Raw genomic sequence first — 18,388 nt, forward strand, 5'->3', positions numbered from 1 at the left:
CTTCTTTTAAAGAGGGGATGCCCTCCAGAGACATTTTATCTATCTATCTATCTATCTATCTATCTATCTATATATATATTTTTTAAAGATTTATTTTATTTTATTGGAAAGGCAGATGTACAGAGAGGAGGAGAGACAGAGAGGAAGATCCTCCATCCGATGATTCATCTCCCAAGTGAGCACAATGGCCAGTCCTGTGCCAATCTGAAGCCAGGAGCCAGGAACTTCTTCCAGGTCTCCCACATGGGCGCAGGGTCCCAAGGCGTTGGGCCGTCCTTGACTGCTTTCCCAGGCCACAAGCAGGGAGCTGGATGGGAAGTGGAGCTGCCAGGATAAGAACCGGCACCTATATGGGATCCCGGTGCGTTCAAGGCAAGGACCCTAACCATTACGCTACTGCTCCAGGCCAAAGCTCTCTTCTGACAAACATGAAAGAATACAGAAGTCTTGGCAATGCCAGCATGGCTTACTTGTAAAAACATCTTTAAAACTTTACCCAACAAGGAGAAATCACACATTCTTTCAGACATCAAATATCCATTACCTGACTAGCCTCCAGAGTTACAGCTTCCAGCTGTCCTTCAAGTCTCATTTTTTCTTTAAGAACCTGCAACATTTCATCCTGCGTTCCAGCGACTGAGCTTTCCATTGATACACTGGAGAACAAAGGCATAAAAATCAGGTGGTGAGAAACCAGGGTGAGCACCATTTTCCCTCTGCACTCACTGAAGTGGAGAGAGTGAAAGCTTCTACCATTGCCACCAGGGAGCGCTGCTGCCCACACAGTCAGCAATGCCAGCGTCAGTTTGCCAGGACATGCTCAATGGCTGTAGCACACACAAGCATCTGCGCAATCACTGACAAGATCTGTTTCTTACGACACAATAGGGCTGTGAACGGAGGAAACTTTGATTAGCAAAGAAAAGTGAAGTTTCATGGCTTGCCTACCTGCTGCATATGCTGTCTCTCCGGCTCCGCACCTCCCCATTGACATCCTGACCCTCGTCTTGGTGCTCAGCAGCAGCAGCCTGCAGTACATCCTTAATGGAAGGAAAGTGGCCCAGGGCATCTGCAGCAAATTCCTGTCCATTGATCACATAGGACGCTCTCTGAGTGCCCGCCGGGCTTCCCAGGATGGCATGGGTCCTGCGAGCAGAGGTGCTGCTGTAGGAAGAGCTGTCACTCTCGTTGCCATCGGCCTCAGACACGCTGTCCCCAGTCAGGGAGGCATTCTCCAGAGGGTCGTCGGCGTCAGGAGCCAGGCTGATCTCAGACACAAGGGCCACTGCACTACTTCTGCTAGGTCTTAGGGAGGCCCTGTTGGAGTCACTGGCTGGGAGACTGCCAACAGGACTCCCAGCATCAGAGTCTTCAGCTCTGTAATCAGCCAGAGAGCGTATTTTGCTTGCTTTGGAACTTTTTCTCTCCTTAGGATGTGCCAGGAGCCCTAAGCTGCCCACTTTCGGTCCCCGTGGGACATTGGTACGCAGAAAGGAATATTCTTTTGTCATAGCCAAGGTACTGGCTCTTGGTAAGTTTTCTGGGTTTAACATGAGTTCAGGATCAAGTGTGCTAAAAAGCCTCATTTTTGAAGGTTGACTGGACTAAAAAGCAAACAAAAAAGTACAAACATTATTTTAAACATACTTTACAATTGACAAGCTGCGTCCCCAGCCCTTTTACACAGGGCCTATGAGCCCGTCTAATCCCTCGGGGCTCAGTGCTTACGGGCTTATGGGAATAATCACACCTTATGTGAGACTGTGGAATTAAAGCAAGAGCTAAGTAGTACTAAAGTGTGCTGAGTGATAGAGGAATCAAGAGAATAGTATGTTAAGCAGTAGGTAAATAGTTGTAGAATGATAATAATAAGAAATAGTATTATCCAGTAGTATTAAGAACTAGTTCAATAATAACTAAATGTCTAGCAATAAAGAAAATAAAGTCAATGGCAAAAATATGTAAGTGTTAAAAGATAACATTAGATGATTATAGAGATTAAAGTTAAGAGATAGCAACTAGTAGAGAGTTGGATGAGTAGTGGTAATTAGAACATAGGATACATGATATTAGACTGATTCTGATTAATTAATTGCTAAGCTAACCGCTAAGTTTGGCCTCTGTAATAAGTGCTTTGCTTGCTGCAAAGGGGAACTAAGATAAAGCCATGACAGGCTTTGGGGAGGCCTCAGACAGGCTAGGCTCAATCTTCAGTTCCTAGAATTGAGGCACCCTGCTTCCTCGAAGTGGTTTGCCACACACCCTAGACAGAGTCAACCTATCAGAGCAGACTTGAGAGGTCCCTAGTCATCAAGTGGTCATAGCGACAGAGGCTGACCACTGAGGTGGACACGGATAACAGAGACTGAACAGAGTGGTCCTGGGTGATAAAAACTGACCACTTACAAACATGCCAATGCCTGTTCGTAGAATCAGTGGCCCATTCCTGAAATTGCAGCCAAAACCCTATATAAACTATGTGAAATGCATGATCGGGGTTCTTTGCTTTTTTTTTTTTTAATATTTATTTTATTTTTATTGCAAAGTCAGATATACAGAGAAGAGGAGAGACAGAGAGGAAGATCTTCCGTCCAATGGTTCACTTCCCAAGCAACCACAATAGCCAGTGCTGAGCCAATCCAAAGCCAGGAGCCCAGATCCTCTTCTGGGTCTCCTACGTGGGTGCAGGGTTCCAAGGCTCTGGGCTGTCCTTGACTGCTTTCCCAGGCCACAAGCAGGGAGCTGGATGGGAAGCGAAGCTGCTGGGATTGGAACTGGCACCCATATTGGATCCCGGTGCATTCAAGGGAAGGACTTTAGCCACTAGGCCACACCACCGGGCCCCCAAATACAATTCTTTAGGCATTATTAGCTAGACGATTTTCTAAGATGGAAAACAATCAAACTTTCTGCATTTGGAAGTTCATACTGAACTCCTGACAATCACGCTCCACCTGGGAAAAGCAGTGCAGGCTTTGCAGGCACAGCATGGATGAGCCCTGCAGGGGACACAATTTGACCTGCTCCCCTGACCACCAAGTCCCTCTGGCAGCTTACTGATCCCTGATCCTTTTGAAATGTTACTTCTTTTACTCAACTGTTACTAACATTCATTTTAGATGAAGTTGTAATAAAACATCACAAAATGCATCACACAGAGTAACTACCACCTTGATTGGTTCGGCCCACAGCTCAGTGAACAGTTGCTCCTACCATGCAAGAGGCCTAAGGCCTGCTTCTAGCAATAAACTCCTCCTTTTTGGCAAAAAGAGCTATTAACTCTGATGGCAACAGCCACTGTTAACTCACTCACAACAGCCTCTTAAAGTCAGCTTGCCTTAAACTGGCTTGAAAATATTCAAATCCACAGAAAACTGCCAAGAATTGTGAAAGGACATTCATATGCATCCCCTTAACTTTTAATCATTCATGTGACCATATTAACCAGTTATATTTGTAAATAAAATTGATTTTAGCATATTATGTGAACATGCCAAGTGTCACGGGGACACCAGCAACACAAGGTAAAGTTCCTCGAAACCATCAACATAACAGAAAGCTAAAACTGGTGGCTCAAAAACACAACATAAGGTCTGTAAACATTTACTTCTGCTTTTCCAATGACAGATTTAAGTCTCCAAAGGAAACAAGAGCAGGCAGAGGCAGAGCTATCCCCGGCTCAAAGTCAGTACTGTGGGAGCACAGCAGTCTGCCTGGCCCTCCAGAGGTGCAGGAGGGACACTCACCCGCTCCTGCTGGCGTTTCACTCTGTACTGCTGAAGCTGCTCTTCCAGCCGCTTGCGAGCCTCAAGTCGTCCCTGCTCCCCTTCTCCCGTCAGCAGCGAAGACTCCATTGAGCCTGCAGTGGAGAATGGCAGGGCACAAAGAACACATCAGAAACAACAACTTGGTCATTCTGCATGCAGGTTCACGTTTAAACAGAGTAACACAGACCGTCTAGTTTGGCTCAGCTAACAATCCTCCACCTATAAGCACCAAATTCCATATGGGCACTGGTTGGTGTTCCTGCTGCTCCACTTCCCAGTCTTCCCAGTCTGTTTGTGATCTTGGAAAGCAGTGGAGGATGGCCCAAAGCCTTGGGGACTCTGCATGTGCGTGGCAGACTGGCTCCCGGCTTTGGATAGGCTCAGCTCTGGCTGTTGTGGCCATTTAGGGAGTGAACCAGAAGATGAAAGATCTATCCCTCTGTCCCTCCCTCTCTCTGTAGATCTGCTTTTCCAATTAAAATACAAAAATAAATTTAAAAAGAAACACTAAGGTTCTGTAAAACCAAGAGTACTCAAACAGACTGGCAGTACTCACACATGATCGACTTAAGGAATAAAGCCACTGCACGGTATGACCGTAAGACTCACTGCAGAGGAGTGGCCAAACAGATGTCTGTCCACAACAGGCAAGGCTGGTCAGGCCCCTTTCCTAACACATCAGATGCCAATCTGGACTCATCTTCAAGCACAAGAAGGAGAAATGATAACTCTTTAGCCAAAAATTTAAAACCCAAACTTAATTTTGGAATTAAAGAGCTGAATGTTGAGTACAAACAACGGCAGCTACAAACCTAGTATGGCCACAAGCTGGATTTACGGCATATCCTTTTTTATTACATCAGCAGACATACCTGCCAGATACCACCAGACGGCCTAGATACTGACCCAAGTGGAAACATGAAATAATCTCACAGAGTTGCATACACGGCACCCTCTTTAGACCTGGGATTCTGAGGAGGGAAACAATTATTTGTTTTAAACAATTCCACACTTTGGCAGTCACCAAGCTCACTGGGCATTCCTGTGGTCCCAACTCATCCGTGCACCAATTACTAAACAGACACCAGAGCTCTGCACCAGGCCCAGTGGGCCAAAGAGCTCAACCCTAGAAGTGACCATCATGAGGCAACTCAAGCCAACAGGATACTCAAGGAGGACACACAGCCTCGGGGCCAGTGTGGCAGTGGTAATACATGTACAATGTCACATGGGAGGTGTCCACTTCCCCAAATAGATCAGCAGGCACCAGCAGGTGCTACCACCTGGGCAGCCGGGGCCGGAGATCACAGAACTGTAGGATCGAGAATGCAGACTTTCTCCACTTCTTGTGACTCACGTCATCAGCTCATCTCCAGAAATGCTTACACACACTGCAGAAACAAGGGACTGTGGTACAGCAGGCTAAGCTGCTGCTAGATACCCTGTATCAGAGTACTGGCTTGAGTCCCTGAACACCCACTTCTGATCCAGCTTCTTGCCAGGGCACACCCTAGGGAGGCAGCAGGTAACACCAGTGCCTAGACCCTTGCCACCCACATGGGAGACCTGGATGGAGTTCTGGGCTCCTGGCTTCGGCCCGGCCCAGCCTTGGCTGTTTCGAGCATTTGGGGAGTGAGCCAGCAGATGAAAGCTCTCTATGTTGCTCTGCGTTTCAAGTAGACGAAAAAACAAACATTAAAAACAAAAAGCACATTGCAGTCCAAACAAAATAAAGCCGGTAAACAAAAAGGCAAATAAATCAAAAGAAAAGTGTCCAAATATCTGAAGGGACAACTCACAGCAAATGATGTTCAAATGGCTAAAAACTAGATAACCAGGTACCCAGATCCTCTGGTCATTATGATAGCAAAACTGCAGTTTCTACATGCTCGGGAAACCAGGGAGGGACACACCCAGACTCTTGAGGTGGCAGCTTGGTCACTCCAGTCCAGGACTACAAACAGCAGGTGGTGGAAGAGCTGGCCCAGCCACCCTAGAGGATATACTCTGGCTGGAAAGAACAAATTCTAAACCGTACCAGGCAACAGGTACAATTCTCCATGTGACAAAGCTAAGTGTGAAGAGCAAGATAAAAACAATAACCAAAAACTGGGGCGTGCTGACAGGCTTGGAAAAGATCCGGTGAGACTATGACCTACCCAAAGGGCAGGAAGTGAGGAGAGGGAGTGACGGGTCATCAAAAAATGGCTTTGAAAAAGTCCCAATGTTTTGGGGCTCCAAGGTTGCCAGTTTGTTAGTTGCTCACCCTTGAATCACAGACATCAGCAAAACATAAATGCTAGCTCAAGCAATTTATCAAAGAAGGTCTCTATCATTATTGTAGAGCTATCTTGAGATTCATGGCTACTGTCAGCTCGTTGACCACCTGGAGTTTAAAGGCCCTGGGCATCAGGAAGTTCAGCTTTACCACCAACTCCAGACTTCAGGGAAGTCCCAATGCCCAAGTGTACGACTCTTGCTCAAAGGGTCCATGCAGGAAGGTGGCAAAGCATGAGACTACCCAGACTGTTGGGCAGGGCCGGAGCTCTGAGGGCTACAGCCCCTGGTGGGCAGGGAGGGAAGAGCCACAGGGACAGATGCTTACACAGTTGCGTTTCTTGCATAGGAAGACTGACTCTGAGAGACTGCAGAGCTTCTTTTCTAATACTGCCCTCAGCACTAGTTCCCTGAGACTTCCTTAGGTTGTCATGGAAACCAGCCACACCTGGAGAGGCATCAGGACCCACTGGGCTTGGGGTGGAATCAAGAGGCAATGGAGGGTCTGAGAAGTGCAGTGCTGGCCCGTTCTGACAGAGGCCATCTTGCCCAGGTCCATGGGGGCTTCCTTCTCCACTGGAAGCTCTGCTTGCCTTGGCACTGGCCCCTAGAAAGAGAGCACATAGCATGGTTTGCAAACAAAGGACACCCATTTTCAGGTGATCCAAAACCAGGAAATTCTTCCGAGTCTCCCACGCGGGTGCAGGGTACCAAGGCCTTGGGTCATTTTCTACTGCTGTCCCCGGCCACAGGCTGGGAGCCGGATGGGAAGTACAGCAGCTAGGGCACAAACTAGCACCCATACGGGATCACAGTGTATGTAAGGCAAGGACTTTAGCCATTAGTCTACTACACCGGGCCCCACACTCTGTAATTTTAAAGCATGCATCACATTAGTATCTCATGACCAGGCAAGGTCATGAGAAATGAGTGAATAATTCACACATACCCTTTTTTTATCTGGATGTATGACTAGGTCAGTAGCTAAAATTAAAATGTGACTCAACAATCATTAGATTTCTATTGGATGATTTCTGAATTCAGTTATTAAAACTCTGGCAACCAGCGTACCAGAAAGGCAGAATTATAGACAGATAGGAAATAACATGTCAGCAAAAACCTCAGATGCCTTCAAGGAAAATCCCACCACTCATTCAGATCCTCCCACCCTGTTCAATAAGAGTGGGCTTGGGCTGAAGACAGCACCAGCTACTAAAAAGCACTCATGTGATTACAACACAGTCCAATGAGTGAAGCTCATGGATCATCTCAATGCCACAGGGCTCCGCAAAAACTCTGGCTGACCTGTTCAAAGACAAAATGTCAGCAGCACACAGATCATGCTAAGCACTTACGCTGGGCTCTGTCCTGCTGGTCGGGCAGTGCCAGGGAGCCCTTGGGGCAGGCAGAGGTGTCACTGCTGGGTCTGTCCTCCAAGAGGCCATCCTGCTCAGCTGATGCACCATCCATGATCAGAGTGACAAAGGATGAGCCAGTGTGGAGAGCCACAAGGGAACTGCAGGTAAGTCTGACCTCTGCTATCAGAAGCAGCACTGCAATCTGGGCAAAGCCCTCATTCTGCTTTCCATGTTCAGGTTAGGATTTAGAGGTACGAAGTTCTACTGAGGGCTATCATTACACCTGAGGGAAAGAGAAAAAAAAGTGAACACTTGGTTTCTAACTTGTATTTGTACAACCACAGAAAGTAAACAGATGCGCTTGAGAAACAACCCTAGAGTACATGTAAGCCCTTGGTTCTGAGAACACAACGCCAGGCCAGCAACACTTTGGCCTTTCCTGAACGTGCCCAGGGTCCACATCACACAATGAACAAGTTCTGTGATCTGTGCTGCAGTTGTCTGCCATCATCAGTGGCAATCTGGAAACCAAGTTTAAAATTCTATTTACACATCATTACTTTGAATTCAAACAGTCACCTGTGTGGCTTCTGTGTCACACACAGCTACATGAACATGAGCAACATGAGGCCACAATCTTGTCAGACACCTCCTCTGTGAGGTGGACAGCTCCAGTTCACAAGGCGAGAAGCTGAAGCAGCAGCTGCCATGGTTCCTGGTGACTGCATGCTCCACCAGGGCACCTGCACACACAGCTGGTGACCCTTTCCATCTTTTATTTTTAGTTTTGTATCTTCTTTTTTTTTCCTCTTTGATTAGGGTAGGGAAGGTTGAGGTAAGAAGAAAGGTGAGTGGACCAATGTTTGCTATTTTTTTTTCTTCTGTGTCCGTAGGAGGGGGGAGGAAGAGGTCCACTCCTTACTGTCAAACTCAATCAGCACCTGGGGATGAGAGGTCATTTGATGATGCGTTAGAGGCTCCATTGTGAGGAAGAGTGTTCCCGAGAGTGTTACTTGAATAGTTGATAGTTCTGAGAAATTGTTGGTTTGTTACTATAGGACTGAGAAAATCTTTCCAAGGTGTCTTGGTGAAAAAGTCCACCTTAGTGCATCCACAGACCAAGGAACATGCTGTAAAGCTTAGCCAGGAGAGTGGTCCAACCTGTTCTGCTTTCCATCCTCTGACAAGGCAATCAATGTCCCCCGTTGGCCTAGATGAGCTGGCCATCATGTCCCCTGTATGCTTCTGGGCATGCTGTCCACTGCACAGGCATTAGCAACTGAGGAGGCCCAGTCTCAACACATGTACTCCAAGGATGGACGACACATTCTGTGATTTTTCCTGGACTCAGACCTGATGCCTGTGCTGTGGACAGCATGCCCAGACGCACATGGGGGACATGATGATCTCTAATGAATCATGAAGTGACCTCCAACCCCCAGATGCTGATTCAGTTTGACAGTAAGGAATAGAGTTCTCCTCCTCTCCTGCTGCAGACACAGGAGACTGGGAAGTCCCTGAACAAACTTCGCCTGGGGTGACCTCAAGACTTGCCTCTTCGGTGTACCAGCCAGTGCTGGATCAGATTTAATCCATAACCTGCTCCAGCCAACACATATACCAGTGAATGCAACTGCCTGGTGAGCTCTGCCCTAGTCCCACATCTCACAGGAACCTACAGGTGCTGTGGCCCAACCAGCCTGCCACAGACCCAGTACTCAGGTGTAGCTGTAGGTATCGCAGCCTAGTAGAGGCAACCCCCAGTAACTCCTACCAGGTCCATCTCCTGCCCCCAGCCCCGGTTTTCTCATGTACCAGCATCTGCAGCAGCCTAGTCTGGCCCAGTCCACATCCCATCTAGTTCTTGTGCACATGCATGGGTGCTGTGGCTTGGTTGAGTCCAACCTGCTCCCAGACCTGGCCCTTAGGTATGCCCTAAGGTGCTACTGCCTTGTCCAGACTAACATCCTGCCAGCCCTGCCTCTTATGCTGACCAGCTATAGGTACTACCTAGAAAGGGATTGCCCACAGTGCCAGGCATGCTCCCAATCTTTATGCCTGGAAAAGAGGTACTGCTGTTCAGCATGACATGATTTGCACAAAGTTCTGGTATTGGCCAGCTAGTGCTACAGCCAGGCAGCACTTTGGCTAGTGTGCCAGTGGGTGCAGCAGTCTAACCCAGCCTGGTCCATCCCCAGACCAACCTGCCCCCAGTTCCAGCTCTCACACTCACTAGTGGAAGCAGCATCCCAGCAAGGGCGTCCCCAAGTTCCCCTACCAGGTATGCTCCCAGCCCTGGGTCTTTTGTGTGCTAACAGGTACTGCAGCCTAGTCTGAGATGCCCTCACCCCTGTCTTCGCATTTGCCAACAGGTGCTACAGCCTGGCCCTGACCTATCCCTAGTCCCAGCTCTTGCTGGCATGTACAGCAGCCTAGTCCAGCCTGGCCCTCATGTTATCTGGCGAGTGTTACAGTCCAACCCAGCCTGGCATGCTCCCTGTCCTGGCTCTCATTTATGCCACCACATGCTGCAGACTGACCCTGCCTGGATCAACCTCAGATCTGGGTCACACATATGCCAATGGGTTTTGTGGCCCAGCCTTGTCAGACCTGCTCCCAGCCATGGCTCTCACACTCACCAGCAGGAGCTACAGCCTAATAGGCGCGTTCCCTAAGTTTCCCTACTAGGCCCACTCCCAAGAACATACCTTGCATGTGGTGGCAGGTACTGCTATCCAGACTGATATGGTCAGCCCCAGTCCTGGCACTTACCAATGGGTACTACAGCTTAGCGCAGCCAGGCTTGTACCCCAACTCCAGCTTTTGTATGGGCCAATACACAGAGGATGATGCTATTTAGCCCAGCCCTTTTCTCTCACAAAGGCAAATATGCCCTCTAGTTTCCCACCTCTAAACCACTCCATTCCAGCTCCCTTGCCTATCTGCGAGCACAATGGTTTAGTTCATGGAAGACCCCAGAAGCCATTCCTCCCTTATAAAATATACTGCAGCCACTTCCACACCAATACATCCAGACTCCTTCCCCGAGCAATCTAAAGTCTCCCTGCCTTGGGGGCTGAGGTAGTATGTCTGGGTCCAGTTCCCCACCTTCCTTATCTCTTTTAAAAAATAATAATAATAAACAGAATAGGCAACTATGCTGGTACACCGTATAGTTAACACAAATTTGACACTAACCAGGCCCAGAATGCCTGCCAAATATTGCTTGCTTTTCTTCTAGCAGTGCATTTTGAAGTGTACCACTTGCCTAGGTACAAGGCAACCCAGGCAGTTGCCTATATCTGCGTTCATTTCCATCTTTCTTCTCCTGCCAAGCTAAGTTTAAGGGAGCAAAAATCTGCCCAGAGTTTGGCAACTTGTTGTCAATGTATTGATATTAGCTTAATTTCTTCTCAAAGGTAAAGAAAATGAACACCGGGGCCCAGCGCAGTGGCCTAGCAGCTAAAGTCCTAGCCTTATACATGCCAGGATCTCATACGGGCTCTGGTTCTGATCCCAGCAACTTCACTTCCCATCCAGCTCCCTGCATGGGGCCTGAGAAGGCAGTTGAGGCTGGCCCAATACCTGGGGATCCTGTATCCACTTGGGAGACCTACAAGAGCTCCTGGCTCCTAGCTTTGGACTGGCACAACACCAGTCGTTGCAGTTACTTGGGGATTGAATCATCCTGTGGAGGATCTTCCTGTCTGTCTCTCCTCCTCTCTGCATATCTGACTTTGCAATGGAAAGAATATTTTTTTAAAAATGAGTTTCTATGGGCCCGGCGCGGTGGCGCAAGTGGTTAAAGGTCCTCGCCTTGCACGCCCGGGATCCCATATGGGCGCCGGTTCTAATCCCGGCAGCCCCGCTTCCCTTCCAGCTCCCTGCCTGTGGCCCGGGAAAGCAGTCAAGGACGGCCCAAAGCTTTGGGAACCTGCACCCGCGTGGGAGACCCGGAAGAGGATCCTGGCTTCGGATCGGCATAGTATCGGCCCGTTGCCCTCACTTGGGGAGTGAATCATCGGACGGAAGATCTTCCTCTCTGTCTCTCCTCTCTGTATATCCGCCTTTCCAATGAAAAAATAATAAAAATAAATCTTTAAAAAAAAATGAGTTTCTATTCATTGTGCAGAAATACTAGTCTACTTTCTTTAGAACAAGCTTTATACTATCCTGCATTCTGTTTACCCTTTCTTCTCTATCTTACAAATCCCATACAGGCTCACAGACATACCCAAGTGGTGGTTCTCACAAGGGGGCAGACAGCATGCCTGCGATCCCATGAATATCTTCTCTGACTCCATCTGCCCTGTACCACTAGTCACTTGTGTAGCCCAGTACATAAGTGTCCCCCCTCCAAGGACTCATGGGCGAGTTCTTTGCTCTGCTGCTTTGTATCACACAGGTCACTTGAGTTAATGAAACTGCTATTCAGAATATGAAAGTGAGGGTGGGATTGAGATGCAATAGGTTAAGCCACAGCTTAGCATGTCAGTATCAAATCTGAGAGTGCCAATTCAAACGCAGGAGCCTCCGCTTCTGACCCAACTTCCTGCCAATGCACCTGGAAGGCATCACAAGACGGTTCAAGCGCTTGTGTCCCTACAACCCACATGAGAGATGAAGGTGGAGTTTGATTGCTGGTTTCAGTATGGCCCAGCCAGGGAGTAAACCGGTGGATGGTGGAGTCTCTCAATCTCACTCTGTCACTCTTAAAGTAGATGAAAATGAGCAAACATTCAAAAAAAATTACTCCTTTAACATCCATTCCCTGGCAGTTAATGTGCTTGCATTCCACAACAGAGTGACTGGGTTAGACCTCCAGCTTCCTGTTCAAGTAGACACCAACAGGCGGCAGTGATGGCTGAAGCAGTTGTGTTCCTGGGCATTTGCAGTCAGTGAGGAGGAGCTGTGTGTGTGTAGGTCTGCCTCTCTCTCCTCTATTCCTTTCATTACTCTCTTTCAATTTCTAATAATGTAATACAAATCTCTTTTAAGATTTATTTTATCTTGAGCTATCTCTGGTTCTTACTTAGCTCCAACTTCGGGTCCCCAACCTGTCTGCAATGACCATGAGGGACGCAAAAGAGCCCCCCCCTCCCCAACACACACACACACACACATTACAAATTGAAATGGATAGGCAGAGAACAACAAGGAAGGCTTGGTCAACATGGACTCACACACACCTTACTAGGTAGGACACAGGGATTAAGTACTCCTCACCAAGGTATGGAAGATTTCTCTGCACACCCCTCCTAAAACTGTTTCGCACCTCAATTGTTGAAATGTCATTGAAATAGTCACAGGAAGTTGTTAAGACCTTGCATCCAATTTTGACATATTGGTTGCTCAATACCGTGTCAATTTATCTCTTAACGTTATATATTGTTGCTGATGTTATGTTGGGGCTTTTAATTGATCAGATTTACTCTGTTGGCTCTGCCTTCGGACCGGGGAGGGTCTCCCTAAGAAGCTGCTGAACTTGACCGGACAATAAGATGCTGGACTCTATGCCTGGTGTATGCTTGCAATGAAGGAATCTCAACTGAACTTGAACTGTGGTTATGCAACGGGGGGGGGGGGGGGGGGAAGTCCACCATGGGGGGGGGGTTGGGAGATGGGTGGGGAGAATCCCAGTGCCTATAGAACTGTGTCACATAATACAATGTAATTTAAATAATAATAATAATAATAATAAAGAAAATAGTTGACAGAAAAAAAAAGATTTATTTTATCTTTATTGGAAAGCAGAGTTCACAGAGGGAAAATCAGACGGAGATCTTCCATCCACTGTTTCACTTCCCAAACGGTCAACACAGTTGGAGCTGAGCTGAGCAGATCCAAAGCCAGGAACCAGAAACTCCTTTTTTCTTTTTAATTGAAGATTTATTTTTATTGGAAAGGAAGATTTACAGAGAGAAGAAGAGACAAAGATCTTCCATCTCCTGGCTCACTTCTCAACTGACCACAATCTGAGGCAGGAGACAGGAGCCTCTTCTGAGTCTCCTAAGTGGGAGCAGGGTCCCAAGGCTTTGGGCCGTCCTTGACTGCTTTCCCAGGCCACAAGCAGGGAGCTGGATGGGAAGTGGAGCAGTGGGGACACACTCACAACCACATGGGATTCCAGTGGTTACAAGGTAAGGATTTAGCTACCATGCATGGCATCGGGCCCCAGAGCTTCTACTGGGTTTCCACATGGATGCAGCAGTGTTGCACGCTAAGCTTCCACCTGTGGCCCCAGCACCTCATACTGGCACCTCTTCAGTTCCAGCTATCCATTTCTGATCTCATGTGGCCATTTGGGGAGTGAATCAGCAGATGGAAGATCTCTCTCCCTTTCTCTTATAATTCTTTCAAATAAATCTTAAATCAAAATAAAAAAAGGGTCAGCATTGTGCTACAGTGTGTTATACTGGCACTGATTTGAGTCCCAGCCAGCTCCCTGCTAATGGCCTGGGAAAGCAGTGATCATGCCTGGGAACTTGTGTCCCCACCACCCAGATGGAGTTTGATGCTCTTGGTTTTCCCTGGGCCAGCCCATCACCATTAGGGGAGTCAACCAACATATGAAAGCTTTCTTTCATCTCTCTAGTCTATCCCCCTCACTGTAACTCTGCCTTTCAAATAAATAAATCTGAAAAAAAAAATACAGGATGTTTATATATTCTATTAGAACAAAAGTAGCTTTAAGGGCTTATAAGTAGAAAATACTGTTGGGGAACCAGCATAGTGGCTCCACAGATGAATCCTCCACCTGCAATTACCAGTGTGCCATATGGTCTCCAGGTTGTGTTCTGGCTGCCCTACTTCCCATCCAGCTCTCTGCTTATGGACTAGAAAAGCAGCAGAGGGTGGCCCAAGTCCTTGGGAGCCTGTATCTACATGAAAGCCCCAGAAGAAGCTCTTAGTATCCTAGCTTTAGATTGGCTCAGCTTCGGCCATTGCACTGCTGAGCCAATCTAAAACCATTTGCAGAATCAATGGCTGCAAGATCTTTTTCTTGTCTTTCCTTCTCTTTCCAACAAAAATAAAACAAATCTTAAAAAAAAATTGACAGAAATGTGTGAAAGCATTCATAATTGTAAATCCAGAGTAGCAAATCCAAAGTTACCACAAACCAAAGATTCTAGTATCTGACTCATGGTGCTTAGCACATATAAATATTTAGAGAGGAAAACAATATCTGAGTAACAGAAATGAAAGAAGTTACTGAGGTTCGCCCTCAGGCAGGCTAAACCCCGAGAACAGATGAGGATGTGGAAGAAAATGTGATGAACTGGTTGAGAACTTCTGAGGAGGAGGACAGACTCCTGGAGTTCCTCTGATGATGCTCTGACATTAATCAAACCATCTGGCCAGCTCCAGTCAGCCACCACTCATCACTGAGGAAGCTTGTATTATGAAGAAGGCATTGTGAGTAATGCTTGTATGCAAATTAAGTATGCTGCAGCCACCCAATATAAACCTGCAGGTTATGATAGAATCCTGCATGCAATGAACAGTTTATAAACCGGGGCCCAGCGGCGTGGCCTAGCGGCTAAAGTCCTCGCCTTGAACACACCAGGATCCCATATGCGTGCCAGTTCTAATCCTGGCAGCTCCTCTTCCTATCCAGCTCCCTGCTTGTGGCCTGGGAAAGCAGTCGAGGACGGCCCAAAGCCTTGGGAACCTGCACCCATGTGGGAGACCTGGAAGAAGTTCCTGGATCCTGGCTTCGGATCGGCATAGCATAGGCCGTTGCGCTCACTTGGGGAGTGAATCATCGGACGGATATCTTCCTCTCTGTATATCTAACTTTCCAATACATAAATAAATCTTTTTTAAAAAAAACAGTTTGTAGGGCCCGGCGCGGTGGCGCAAGTGGTTAAAGGTCCTCGCCTTGCACGCCCGGGATCCCATATGGGCGCCGGTTCTAATCCCGGCAGCCCTGCTTCCCTTCCAGCTCCCTGCCTGTGGCCTGGGAAGGCAGTCGAGGACGGCCCAAAGCTTTGGGAACCTGCACCCGCGTGGGAGACCCAGAAGAGGCTCCTGGCTTCGGATCGGCATAGTATCGGCCCGTTGCGCTCACTTGGGGAGTGAAACATCGGACGGAAGATCTTCCTCTCTGTCTCTCGTCTCTCCTCTCTGTATATCCGCCTTTCCAATGAAAAAATAATAAAAATAAATCTTTAAAAAAAAAAAAAACAGTTTGTAAACCAATACAAATTCAACTTATATCAAAGGCAATTTTCCCATAACCAACTAAAATATCTCTATATCCTATAAACTTGATGTATTTATTTATATTAATAAAAGTATCACAATGCTTATATATGCAAGAAAAAAAAGCGCAAAGATTTTCTCAGGATTGAATGAGACAGGGGCAGAACCTGGGTAGTAGCAAAAGGTGCCTCTCTCCCTCCAACTGAGGCTGGTCGACACTGACAGGTAAAGCCAACTAGAGACTTTCTCACTGCACAATGTACACACTTCAGGCAGCTGCACACGAAGCCACCTCTGAGCCAGGATAACATCAGGTGAATGCCTTAAGAAGAACCATTAAAGGGCCACGAACGGTGACAGTGACAAGCAGGGTGGGAGTGACCTGGTCCCCTAGCCGCACCTTCCCCTCCGCACATGCCCCCATCCTACAGCTTCCCAGTCTCAGGTGCTCGCACCTTCTCACGACCCCTGTGCAGCTGCCCTGCCCCAGCAACCTCCGTGACGGCCCACGGGAGTCCTGCGTCCCTCCCCAAGATACGGCCCACGAGCACCCACAAACACCCGGGGACAGAGGTCACTCCTGACTCACTGGGCACCAACACCCGGGGATGCGCTCGAGCCCTCTTCAACCCGGAATTACCACGGGAGTCCCCCGTGCAGCCGGCCCGTGACCCTCACCCGGCGCTCGGACCCCACGACCCCGGCCCGTGACCCTCACCCGGCGCTAGGGTCTCACGACCCCGGCCCCCCATGACCCTCACCCGGCGCTAGGGTCTCACGATCCCGGCCTGCCCGTGACCCTCACCCGGCGCTAGGGTCTCACGGCCCCGGCCTGCCCGTGACCCTCACCCGGCGCTAGGGTCTCACGACCCCGGCCCCCCATGACCCTCACCCGGCGCTCGGGCCCCACGGCCCCGGCCCGCCATGACTCTCACCCGGCGCTCGGGCCCCACGGCCCCGGCCCGCCATGACCCTCACCCGGCGCTCGGACCCCACGGCCCCGGCCTGCCCGTGACCCTCACCCGGCGCTCGGACCCCACGGCCCCGGCCTGCCCGTGACCCTCACCTGGCGCTCGGGCTCCACGGTGGCAGTCCGAGCCCGCCGCCCGTGGAGACGTGGCCACTCGCGGGGCGGGTCCCGCTCCGGCCCCCGGAAACAGCGTGCGCGCTGCCTCCGTTCCGAAGGAGGAAATGTCTCCTCCGGCTTGACAGCAGCTGCACTCAGCCCAAGCGTTCTCCTGCTGCCGCGGGGTCCACGCGCGCCCACCCCCGTCTGGCCCCAGGCGGACTTCGGAATGTGACTACCGCCCACCCACAAACACAACTTCAGACGTTTGGGAACCACTCTGACAGGAGGCCGGACAATTCAGCTTCCGGTGGAAGTGGCGTGGCGGCGCGCCGTCGCCTGCCTCTGGGCCACGCCCAATCCGCCCGGCAGGAGGCGTGACCCTGCTGTCCCCGCCCCACGTGTGGGCGTGGCCCGGTTGCTTGCAGCTCGGCCTTGTCTTGGTCTCCCACGCGCCGATTCCACAGTGGCTTCTGCTGTGGGGCCACGTGCACGTCGTGCCCTTTCAAGACACAGGCCGTGGTGGCGACACAGGCGCGAGGCTTGGCAGAAGCAGCTGTGTTTTACCTGTGGACAGACCCCGCGCCTGGTCCTATGGTGATACCCCATGCGAGTCCTCGACAAGTGTGCTGCTCCTGAGAGCTGACGGTGGCATGGCATAACGTCCTTGCCTCTGGATACCGCATCTTGTGATTTCACGAATTGCATGCGCATACGTGCGGTGAATACTTGTTGATGGCCACGCGGCCGTCGCAGTTCCAGAGGAGTAACTAGCACCTGTGGATGCTGTACACTGAGGCCCTCCCGGACTCAACTGCTCCGTATTTTTCTGTATATATCCCTCGGAATTTTCCACACAACAACCCATCAAGTCGTTTCAAATACCAGGCTTGGGCAAGTGAGTGGGCGTCTGCGTTCCAACAGGTGATACTGCCACTTCACGTGTGGGGTCCAGCTACCTGGGAGGCCATTGGCAGTCAAACACAGAGACCCCAGCACCTGGTAGGTCCCCAGGGATGGGACTCCCATCTGAACTGCTAAGTGATCTAGTAGAATGAGGATCTTTCTCTCCCCGTTTGCCACTTTGTCTTTGAATAAAGAAAATTAAAAATTTAAAGAATTAGGGTTCAGTGCGATGGCTTAATCACTAAATCCTCCCTTGCAAGCCCCAATATCCCATATGGGTACCAGTCCCTCCTCTGCTTCCCATCCAGTTCCCTAGTTAGGGCCTGGAAAAGCAGTGGAGGATGATTCAAACCCTTGGGGCCCTGCACCTGCAATGGAGGACCTCAAGGGAGCTCCTGGCTCCTGATCAGCTCAGCTCTGGCCATTTCAGCCATTTGGGGAATTAACCAATAGATGGAAGATCTTTCTGTTTCTCCTTCTCCTGGTAAATCTGACCTGGCTTTCCAATAAAAAGTTTTTAAACATAAAAGAAATTTAGGTAATTATTACAGGTTGGAACCAGTGCTGTGGCTTTACAACCAGTCTCTTTCTGTAGGGCAACATCCCCTATGGTCACAGGTTCCAGTCCCAGCTGTACGACCCCTGACCCATCTCCCTGCTAAGGCACCAGAGAAAGCAGCGGAGAACGGCCCAAGGCCTCGGACCCCTGCACTCACATGGGAGACCAGGAAGAAGCTCTTGGTTTCGACCTGACCTAGCCCTGGCTATTTGCAGACAGTTGGGGAGTGAACCAGTAGATGGAAGATCTT

At 49.4% G+C, this 18,388-nt stretch overlaps 1 protein-coding gene across 3 annotated transcripts in view; it reads right to left on the minus strand.

Moving 5' to 3' along the window:
* Positions 1–16,953, minus strand: part of GOLGA3 (golgin A3) — a 44,539-nt gene extending 27,586 nt beyond the window's left edge. Inside the window, exons 1-6 of one of the 3 annotated variants that reach the window (XM_040987184.1) lie at positions 16,674–16,953; positions 7,400–7,685; positions 6,493–6,651; positions 3,747–3,859; positions 949–1,604; positions 545–656 (exon numbers count right to left, since the gene is read on the minus strand). In XM_040987184.1, the coding sequence (XP_040843118.1) occupies positions 545–656; positions 949–1,604; positions 3,747–3,859; positions 6,493–6,651; positions 7,400–7,514 (1,155 nt within the window). In that variant the 5' untranslated portion in view covers positions 7,515–7,685; positions 16,674–16,953. Of the gene's footprint in view, positions 1–544; positions 657–948; positions 1,605–3,746; positions 3,860–6,372; positions 6,652–7,399; positions 7,686–16,673 lie in introns of all 3 variants that reach the window. The other 2 variants (XM_040987183.1, XM_040987185.1) reach the window with 2 other exon arrangements.
* Positions 16,954–18,388: the final 1,435 nt, after the last annotated feature.

This window comes from Ochotona curzoniae, unplaced genomic scaffold, assembly GCF_017591425.1.
Source record: "Ochotona curzoniae isolate NIBS_2020 unplaced genomic scaffold, NIBS_Ocur_1.0 contig_46, whole genome shotgun sequence".
NCBI lineage: Eukaryota > Metazoa > Chordata > Mammalia > Lagomorpha > Ochotonidae > Ochotona > Ochotona curzoniae.